This window comes from Chanos chanos, chromosome 9, assembly GCF_902362185.1.
Source record: "Chanos chanos chromosome 9, fChaCha1.1, whole genome shotgun sequence".
Taxonomy (NCBI): Eukaryota; Metazoa; Chordata; class Actinopteri; order Gonorynchiformes; family Chanidae; genus Chanos; species Chanos chanos.
The window spans coordinates 7,887,977-7,898,456 of record NC_044503.1 but is presented as its reverse complement, the minus strand read 5'-3'; the positions used below and the strand labels follow the sequence as shown (position 1 = coordinate 7,898,456).

General features: G+C 42.0%; 1 protein-coding gene across 2 annotated transcripts in view; it reads left to right on the top strand.

Moving 5' to 3' along the window:
• nfic (nuclear factor I/C) overlaps window positions 1–10,480 on the top strand; it is a 72,745-nt gene that overhangs the window by 43,368 nt on the left and 18,897 nt on the right. For both annotated transcript variants that reach the window (XM_030783759.1, XM_030783758.1), the window contains exon 3: window positions 8,967–9,038. In XM_030783759.1, the coding sequence (XP_030639619.1) occupies window positions 8,967–9,038 (72 nt within the window). The remainder of the gene's footprint in view (window positions 1–8,966; window positions 9,039–10,480) is intronic.

The window sequence follows — 10,480 nt, the reverse complement described above, 5'->3', positions numbered from 1 at the left end:
AATAGAATGGAATGGAATGGAATGGAATGGAATGGAATGGAATAGAACAGAACAGAACAGAATAGAATAGAATAGAATAATGTTGAAAAGAATAATGTGGAAAAGAATAGTAAAGAATAGAATAGGATAAATACATAAATAAGGACAGTGAACAAATATACGATCTACTTCTCTCTCTCTCTCTCTCTCTCTCTCTCTATATATATATATATATATATTTATCATATATAATTATAAGAAATACCAGCTCAGTGTGTTATTATACCTGTTATACCTGTGTTATTTTTGTTTAAAGAAACGCTGTACGTCATACCCGGATTATGCGGAGAACGAGCGGTGGTTTAAAAAATCCTTACAGCTGGAAATTTCCACTTTTCTTAGTGAGGGGTAATAGACTCCAGCCCACAAGCCTCCACTGACTCTCACTCAGTCACCTGCAATAGACCTGGAATCAACATTGCCCCCTCTTGTTACGAATAAGAACCACGTCTTGCCGAGAATTTAAAAAAAAAAAAAAAAAAAAGACATCCAAAAAAAAAAAAAAAAACCTCACTGAGGACAGCTCGTTGCCCATACAGTGAAAAAGTTTGGTCATGTGTGACACAATACTGTTGTTAAGTTGTAAATCTCTGGAGACGCTGACATGTGTCGGGAGCGTGTTGACTACCCATAAACACGCGACGTGTGGTTTTTATAAATAGCATTGTTTGCTATCAATGAAAAGTGTCTTGGCTGGTACTGCTATCACTCCAGAGAGGTTTCTCTCGAACTCAGTGGGAATCTGAGAAGAAGGGTGCAGAGAACCAGATCAGAAGAGGTCTGCTTAGTCTCTGACCACAAAGAGAGAAGATCTCTTTCTTTCTTTCTCTCTTTTCTTTTTTTGTTGGGTTTTTTTTGGTATTTGTTATGGATATGAGACATGGTTGCCAAGCCAGAAAAGCCCTATTTGAAAGAGAATACGCGGGGAGACGGAGAGAGAGCGTTAAAGTTTGCCTGGCGCTATAATTCCCTCCCTGTTGAGGGTCTTGGTCGTGAGCAGACAATCCGGCCTTGGAGCCGTTTCCAACCCAAACAGCCTCACGCCGCCCACCCAGGTAGCTGCGCCGAACCCTGGACCCTGCCACACGTTCGCCGCACCCCCCCCCCCCCCCCCCCCCCCCCCCCAAAAAAAAACGAGGAGGGTGACCCAGGGGTCAACGCCATGTCGTCCTGACGCCAGCACCCTCGCCTGATCTACCGTGTCTGTGACATAGGAAGGACAGACATGTGGAAGAATATGAGAGGAAGACTTTTATGGTGACCTTAAACCAAAACTCTGAACTCCTTGTCCTTGTACGCTACGGAAAGCTCCACCACAACGTCACGCAAACAGACACAGGCCCCAGCTTCACCACATTTCACTTGAACATAAGCTATGTTATAGTTGTTGAGTGTATGAATGTGTGTGTGCGTGTGTGTGTGTGTGTGAGCTTGCATACATTTGCACATATGTGTGCGTGTGCGTGTGTGTGTGTGTGTTCGATCATTTATGATTTCATGTGTGAATTTTTGTGTGCACATTGCTGAACGAGCCCTCACAAATGACATGTTGTGCTCAAATTGCAGGGAAAAGATCTTTATGGCTTATCCAACTGCTATGGTGGGTGGTTTAAGCTGTTTTATATAAATATATATTTTAATATGTCTATGAAATCCGTCCAAAAATAACTTGAAAAGAACACGACGTTCGCATCTGGTTTTTATATTGTGGCTTGTGGAGAAGCGGGAAAAATAGAGTTTTATAATTCTTTACTCACAATATGAAAAAGGGCCTTCGTTTCAGACCAGTAAACCTTGGGACCGATCACCATTGTTGTTTAATAACTCTCTGTGCTGAAGTAAAAATCCCTTTGACCTGTAATGACAGAGCGGGAGCTGACGCTGCTAATTGGAAGTGGGAGACACTTTGGCTTCTTCGCTGGAAGTTAAACGATCCCTTTTTTTTTTCCTTTTTTTTTATATCCTCTGAAACAGGAACGACAGTCTCCTGTGGATGAGATGATTCATGGTCACTTACCCAAACAGCATAGTGCACGATTCAGTGTCATTCTTAGGAAGTAGTGTGTGTGTGTGTGTGTGTGTATGTGTGTGTGTTTCATTATATTTTATGTGCTTGTACATGGATCGAATGTGTGTGTGTGTGTGTGTGTGTGTTTGATTCTGCACCTGCAGTTGGAGTCTGTATTTAACAGAATGCCCCATTCCAGCTGGCAGCTATTTGTCCTGCCCCCTGATTGAGCAAATGACTGGTGTGTCTCATTACTGTCAGGCCCTAGCCACCCTCTAAAGATCCCATGCCACAGGAAGCTGCAATCTACTCCAAAAGGTCAGCTGGCCCAATTAGCAGGCCTTGCCATTTTCGCTGAAATAAACTCCTGACACCAACACTAACCATCTTCTTCCAAGGGGTTTCAGTTAAAGAGCCCCCCCCCCCCCCCCCCCCCCCCAAAAAAACCCCATATATTTTGGATTTTGCAGCTGTGTGACATTTTTCTTCCCCACTGACATGCAGTTTGTTTTTTATCTGTGGATCTTTTCCGATATTCTGCTTTTGTCGCTTGACGCATTCTTGACACGCCGGTCTTTCGCTCGGTCATGCGCTGCCCGGCTCGGTTTTTTCCTCACCTGCTCCACGCTATTCCTCTCCGTCGCCTCTCTTTCGGTTTATTTGTCATTCTACATCTGCTTTCCGCAGTGCGCCCTGCTTTACGGTGGGTCAGAGCCGTTTATCAGAGAGAGCACGGCGCGCTCTGCCTGACAGATACGACTTAAAGCCGGACTTCTCTCCTGCACGTTGCCCCTCTCAAACTCTATATAGGACATTGTAACACTGAAGCATATAAAACCATGGCTGCATTCATTTAATGTCAGAGCTGCAGCATCCGCCTCTTTCTGCTGAGCTCAGCCGCTTTTGCCAATGAATTAAGAGCGAGAATGCCTCTAAGCTGACTGAAGGTTCGGTAAGACCGCGTAGAGTGGTCCTCTGCACCCTTACAGCTGCAACCGCTGCGTGTCTGTGTTCTAGCGTTTTCCATTCCAGTGCGAATGAGACGTTGCCCACCGAGAACCCTAAAAAAAAAAACGGACCTTCCTCATTCAGCACAGAAGAAAAATACATGCCAATATAGAATGTTCAAAGAAAACATATTCTGGTGCCACCTTTCTGACTTTAACCTTGTTCTCATTGATTGAGAGAGTTTGCACTTAAATTAACAACAGTCTGATGCTTATTAGATATTATGGCTAGCCATTAAGAGTTTCCCCCGATGGATTCATATCTGTGAGGGCCTTGAGGCCAGACCACTCTTCTCTACTCCTTTTCCTAATGCACCAAGAACACCCCCTTCCCCCACCCCTACCCTCTGCACCCCCTCCTTGTACAGTTCTGACATTCTCCATCCATTCCACTCTAAATGTTAAACAGCGTGAGCCAGACTGAAGGGAAAGAGAGCCTGTGGGCTCAGGCACGGTCGATAAGTCAAACTCAAGCAGCTTTTCACGGTCAGGGAACGACAAGCAGAGATAGGAAAACAGCAAAGGAAAGAGAAGAAATTGAACCTGGACAGAAGCAACCGAATGAAAGATAGAGAGGGAAAGAGAGAGAGAGAGAGAGAGAGAGAGAGAGAGTTGGAGTCTTCTCACGAAGTCCCTTTGTATCCACTGTGTCCGTACTGTATCAGAAATGAGATTATAAATTAAACTGGTGCTGTACGATTGATCCAGAGTGCCGGACAGAGTGAATTCAGAGAGGCAGAAATGAGGAGTGAGAGACAGGAGAGATGGAGGTGGAATAAAAAGGTACCAGTACCACGTCAGAGAGTCATCGATCGGTTTGTCGTCCGTTGGCATGCAAGACAATAGCACAACAATGCTAGCGCGAACATTCTGCCCAAGGCTCCCAACACCAACCTAACTTTAACAATACTTCCCAAGACAGAAAGAAACCCACATTCTTTTGGTGAAAACCTGAGTGTTGTGTCTTAGCAGTCCCGCAGAGCTCTGGCTTAAAAAGCCTTGTTTACAGTGAGCATACTGGAAGGATTGTGTCGGGCATTACGATAAAGCAAGGTGCTGAGGTTAACCGGGGTAATCTCTCTGGGTGCACATCTCCACCGGTAGATACATGGGCTACGATATGATTCAGGGACGATACATTTTAATACCGAATGATGCAGTGCAGTTCAATTCGGTGCGATTCGATGCTGTACTTAAACACAGACCTTACAAATGGCCAGACTTTTTCTTCCAACCTTCCTTCGTACTTATAAAATCCAAATGTCTATCAAACGTTACATTTTAGATTTGATGGTGCGCTGTGCTCCGTGTCGGCGCTGTCGGACATGTTGTTATTGTTTTTATCTAGCAAGCAACGCTAATGTTACGCTTCTAAAAGGTAAAAGGTCAATGCAAGACGCTGTGCAGATTTATTAGCGAATGAGAAATGGTCGTTATTATTTTAAAAGTAACATGATTTGTAATGTTAGATCAGTGGGTCCTCTGCAGCAGCTTAGTTTATACCAAAGCAGAATTCGCAGCAAAGCTTCAGTCAACCGATTCGTAACCTTGGAATCGGGCTATCGACCGGTTCATGGTACATTTAGATCGACCGTGGGGTCCGTGTATCGATGTAGACGCATCTTTAATGTTAAAACTGGTTTCCGATTCGTATTGGTGAAACTTCACACCCCTAGTAATCTCATTCACTCAGTCAAGCCAGATGGAGCCTAGGATGAGCTTTGCCTTGTCAAATTCAACAGTGTTAAAAGGTCCATTACTCTGACTACTGTCTTACCAGTCACTGAGGTGCTATCCAGTCCATGTTCATGTACAGTTCTGCTCAAAACTGTGGAAGCAGATTTTCCAGACCCGCGTAAGACTGTCAAACGTGCCACCGCTTGCACTGGATTAAAGGCATTTATGGGTTCAGATGTTGAAAATAAATATTTGTAAATTAGTTGCAAAGAAGGAGAGCCTGTGGTAGTAACATACAAACTGTATATATCCTTAGAATATCTGTTACGTATTTATGTATGCATATATGTATGTGTGTATGTATGTATATATGTATGCATGTGTGAGTATATGTATATATATATATATATATATATATATATATATATATATATATATATATATATATATATATATGTGTTTGTGTGTGTGTGTGTGTGTTTACTAACGAGGTGAATAGACAACCAGTAACATTTCAGAAATACTAGGCGTGGTGCTTCCCAAACTGCGTATGAATCATACAGATATCTGCTTTTCAGTGTGAAAGGAACAGTCAGGTCATAATTGTTTCAATATTTTGGCTGAAGCTTTAGCGGCTCTTAGGTAACGTCGTGCTCAGGGTTTCCTGTTTCAGCGCAGATGTAATGCAGGAGACATAGCACCTCTCCCCTTTTCCAATAGAACGAGAAAGAGAGGGCTGAGAGATGGCAAAGGTTGTCTCGCCAAATCAGTTCAGGCACAAGTGTGAATGAAAAGACACTTCTTTTTTTTTTTTTTTTCGCACCAGCGGTGGTGTCGGGCCAGTTTCTATATACACACGCAGAGCTCTCGCTCTCCCTTAAACCATTCTCACTCAATTTCTAATCAGCTCTTGGCAAAGAGAACCCCTGGAATGGTTCACATCATGAACATAAAATGAAGGGAAAAGCAGGGGAGTGAGGAAAAGTTTCTGTCCCTAGCACTGGTTTTTATTTCAAGCTCCAGTTTCATGGTAATAGTGGAAACTGTTTGTGTATTTTGGATTGCGTTTGGGGGGATGTGTGCATTTGTGATCCTTTATACGTTTAGTTGCTTTATGGTGGGGGGTCCAAATGATCTGGCCGAGCAAGTGTGCTGTGGGGTAAACGAGTGTGTCTCTAGGGCTGGAAAGAGAGAGAGAGTCGAGGAGTGTGTTCGCTCTCTCCGTCTGTTTGCCCTGGGTCTTTTATGTCTCCTTGTGTCGTTATTTAGCTGTTAGTCACTTTAATTGCTGGGTTAGTCCCGAAGAATGTCTGTCTCGTTAGGTCATTTTCACAGCAAAACTTTCTCTTTCCTCTCTTTCCGTCTTACTCACTTTCTCTCTCTCTTTCTCTCTCTCTCTCTCTCCCTCTCTCTTTCTTTCTACTGCTCTCTCACACATGTCTTCCTTTTTCTCTCCTGCTTTCTGTCCTCACGGTCCCTGCCAACCATTTACTGGCACTGGTTTGTTTCTCTCTCTCTTCTCGTCTGAACGGGGTGACTTGGCAGTGGGGCACATGCTGGCACTACTCAACAGGGTTTGCTGTACTCTGTGTATTCTTGCTCTGAGAGAGAGAGAGAGAGACAGACAGAGAGAGAGAGTGAGAGAGAGAGAGAGAGACGGGAGAAAGAGCAATCTAAAATGGCTGCCAACGGCAAAACTTCTCTGCACATGAAATGTCTGCCAAAAAAAAAAAAAAAAGAAGAAGAAGAAGAAGAAGAGAAAAAGAAATTCTGTGCCGATCAACAGCCCTCGTCTAGAAAAATAACCTAGACAAAATGAAATTGTATCAACAACAAAGTTACCCACCGAGAGTCTTTGTGTGAAGCTGTGGATTTGATGACTCAGACTTTGAAGGAGCTTGGTAGACAGACAAGCACTAAATGTGGTACAATAGGAACAGGTATTACAATGATAAAATCTCAGATTACATTTTAGTTGCTATATGATTTTAACTGTTGTTAAATATTCAGGGAGAGGTCGGAGAAAAACCATTCAGTAAATGTGTCTTTCACAGTGAAACTCGATTTTTTTTTCTCCTCATGCTAGCTTTTCAGTCTGAATATCTCAATATATTTATGACACGATAACATAATCCATAAAACAAGGAGTGAAATTGCGATATGCTAGCTTGACAAAATGGCTGCCTGGAGCTCCACACAGAGAGAAAATGGACGGTCTGTCTCGTGTTGTTTAAATCGTTTTTATTACATCATATTTTCCTTTTCGCGTTTCTTCTCATTTATATTCATATTTGTGGGGGGTGTAGGGGGGAAGGGGGCCCAAAAAAAATCGAAGAAACAACTACACGAATTTTCTGACATTTTTCTGTTCTCCTTTATTTTAGATTTTGTCGTTTTCACCAATACCAGGCTATTGAATCTGATGTGTTAGAGTGTGTTTGTGCCAACGCTCTCTCTCCTTCGCTCACCCTTTTTTTCCCCTCCTAACTATTCGTTCTTGCCAGGGATTTTGTCTGAGGGCTCCTTGCCTAGAAATTGCTGCAACACTTGGCAAGAATATTCTGGATATTCATGATAGCTAAGGAGGAGAGAGGAGAACAATTGGACAAGTTCCCTCCCTGTCGTTTGGCAGCTCTCAACTTTGGCCTGACTAGAATCACTATGATAGACATGTTTGTTTATATTTTTGTTTTTTGTTTTTTCTTTGTTTTTTTTTCATTTGTAATGATCATGTCTTTATTCTAAATCAACTGCAGCACTCATCGATTGGAATCAGAGCTTAGACTTTTCTGTTAGATGCTCCTTCCAAGTTCTCATCACTGTAGACCTCCACTCTTCATATATATGTCATTGATATCCCTCCATCAGCTGCCAAAATGCATTTGGCCTCCTATTTGACTACCAACAAATAATATTTTTACATAGCGTGATATGATTCAGGGGATTATAAAGGGACCTGTTTTTTCTCTTTCTTTCTTTCTTTCTTTCTTTCTCTTTCTTTTTTACTGAACAACAAAAAGTTGAAAATCGAAAAAAGGTCGAGTTGCATCCTTGGAGGGGGAGGCAGAGAAAGGGCAGATGGTGACGTAAACATGAATGGATGACTGGACACGAGGGGAGAAAAAAGGGAAAAAAAAAAAGAAAAAAGAAAAAAAAAGAACAGAAAGGCAGATAAGAAATCACGTCAGGAGGTACGGATGACATCACAGATGTTATCGGGGCTGCGATTGTGAGACTGTAGTGACGTAGGCACTAAGACAAAGCCGTGGTGTTACTCAGTGGCTGTCCCCCCCCCCCCCCTTTTTTTTTTTTTAAGTGGCGGAGTTAAAAAAGGCTGTTGAGTGCGAGTGGCGTAATGAACTGAATGCTAAACTCAAACATATGCGACCGAAGCAGCAGTTTCCTTGGCTTTGATTTGACAATGGAATCAAGCCTATCTGATAGGGTAGGCAGTCATTTATTTATCTTACTCAGAGTTTAGGATTTTCCCTTTGAACTCTCGCCAGAGTCCTTGTGGTAAACTTTCCTCTCTCATATTCAGCATTTTTTAAAAATCTGTCTTTGTATGTATGTGTGTCTGTGTTTTGTTTTTTTGGCTTTTTTCTCTCCTTTTTTGTTTTGTTTTTCTACCGAATCATTTGATCTACACTTACTAGGTGCTACAGAAAGACTGAAATTCACTCAAATAAAGTTGTTTTTTTTTATGGTTCGACCACGTTGCTGTGTCATTATTGTGCAGCTTAAATACATTTACAATCGCGATTGATCTGCCAGTAAACCCAGTTGGCTTAAAGTTTTGGTCAGGCTTGCCGTGCACTTTGTAATGGAGAAGCGGTATTTGAATGTTTATGTGTACTTTTGATATGGTGTGTTTCTAATTCCTGTGGAATATGTTAAACTTTACAAAGCCCTGTTGAGTTGATTGAGGTTTTGGGTGGCACGGATAAGTCTCTTGAATCGATTTACATAAAACACACCACACAGTCCCATCTTTTGCCATTATTTATGCTTAAACATGTTTTCTTATGTCAGATTACGTGGGTTATCTGTCCTTACATCAGCCGCATTTCAGCCTATGTGACGTTTGCGTTTATTCACACTTAGCAATGAAAATGTAAAGTTTAAAAACTCTCTGTGCGAAAACCCCAACAGGTCTGCCCAGTAACTGTCATATATATTCATAATGAATGAATGAAAGACTCATTCTCTCTCTCTCTTTCTCTCTCTCTCTCCAGAAGCAGAGCAGAGCAGTAGTCCGCGCACAGCTATTGGCTCAGACCAGGAAGACAGTCGAGCAGCCACCATGGGTAGGAACTTCCTGTCTTTTCTGAAAAAAATTTTTTTTTATTCAGTCAAAAATTGACCACTGAACCACCCAAGCATGACATGACATGACATCACCCTAGACCAACTTTCACCTAGATTACCACATTCAATACAAATGCAAATTTGATTTAGGTCTGTAAACCCCCTGAAGTGATGCAACAGGGGTTTCTTAATTGCTTTTTTATTTATTTATTTATTTTTTTACTTTCTGTTTATCAGTTTATTCATTCATTTTGTGCTGTTATTGTGATCAATGCAACAGAGAGTTCAGTGAGTCATAGTTTCCTTTACCTCTCTGCATTTTTTGGTTCTACATCTTAATGAAAGATTTCCTCTGCATTGTTAATCATAATCAAGTGCATGTGAACTGAATGTTATATGGAGCTGAACCATTGCAATGTCATAAATCATCAATTCAAGTTCCTCCTCGGCCTAAAGATTTCATCTGAATTGTAAAGAGTAATCCAATGCATTTGAGCTAACAACGTTCACTTATACAGACGTAAAACACTGCAGTACCATGGGAATGAAATCACCTAAAAAGAGAGTGCGAATTATACAATGACAATTGTGGGGTGGGGTGGGGGTCCCAACCTCCAGGGCTATATAGCATAGGATATATAAATGTTTTGACCCCCCCCCCTGCCCCAAACTGTTGTTATTACCTCTTTTGGGGGGGGGGGGGGGGGTCCAAGCCTTAATTAGGGGGGTCAGACCCCCCAATCCCAGCACCCCCCCCCCCCCCCCCCCCCCCCCCCAATTCGAACCCTGTATAAAAATCAGCTCCCGTATGTGCCTAAAAAAATAAATAAATAAATACAAAAATAAATAAACAAACAAGTAAAAGATGGTTTCCCAGTGTTGTGAACAACCACAGTGATGGAACAGACAGCAGTCTCTTTTATCTGCTCTTAGTCACTGTTCAAACATCCTGTCTACTCAGACCAACCTACACACAGCCCAGCTTGGCAAACTTACACTCGCTTCAGCAAAAGAATACTTGTCTTTTTCTCCCAGCCAGACTGTTACTGTTTTAATGCAGATGTTCTTATCACGATCTGTGGTAATAGTAGGTGTGAAACACTGGTATAAGTGTGAGACACTTAATCCCAAATGTTGTCGAGCAATCTGCAGTGTTTTAATAACTGTACGCAAATCATCATGCGTAGGGCATAACGCCCTGCTGTCAAACACCGTGCCCTGGTTCACAACTCGGATTGGTTGGGCATATGCAGACTTTAAACCATTCTTTTTTTTTATTATTATCATTATATTTGAAATAGTTATGAGCACTGGAAATTCTTTCTAACTCTATCAACATCAAAGTTCTAAATCGTAAAAAAAAGAGACAGATAACAAGGGCAATATTACACACTCATTCATGTCCTGAACTGCCCTTGGATAAATATACACTCCTTCTCTT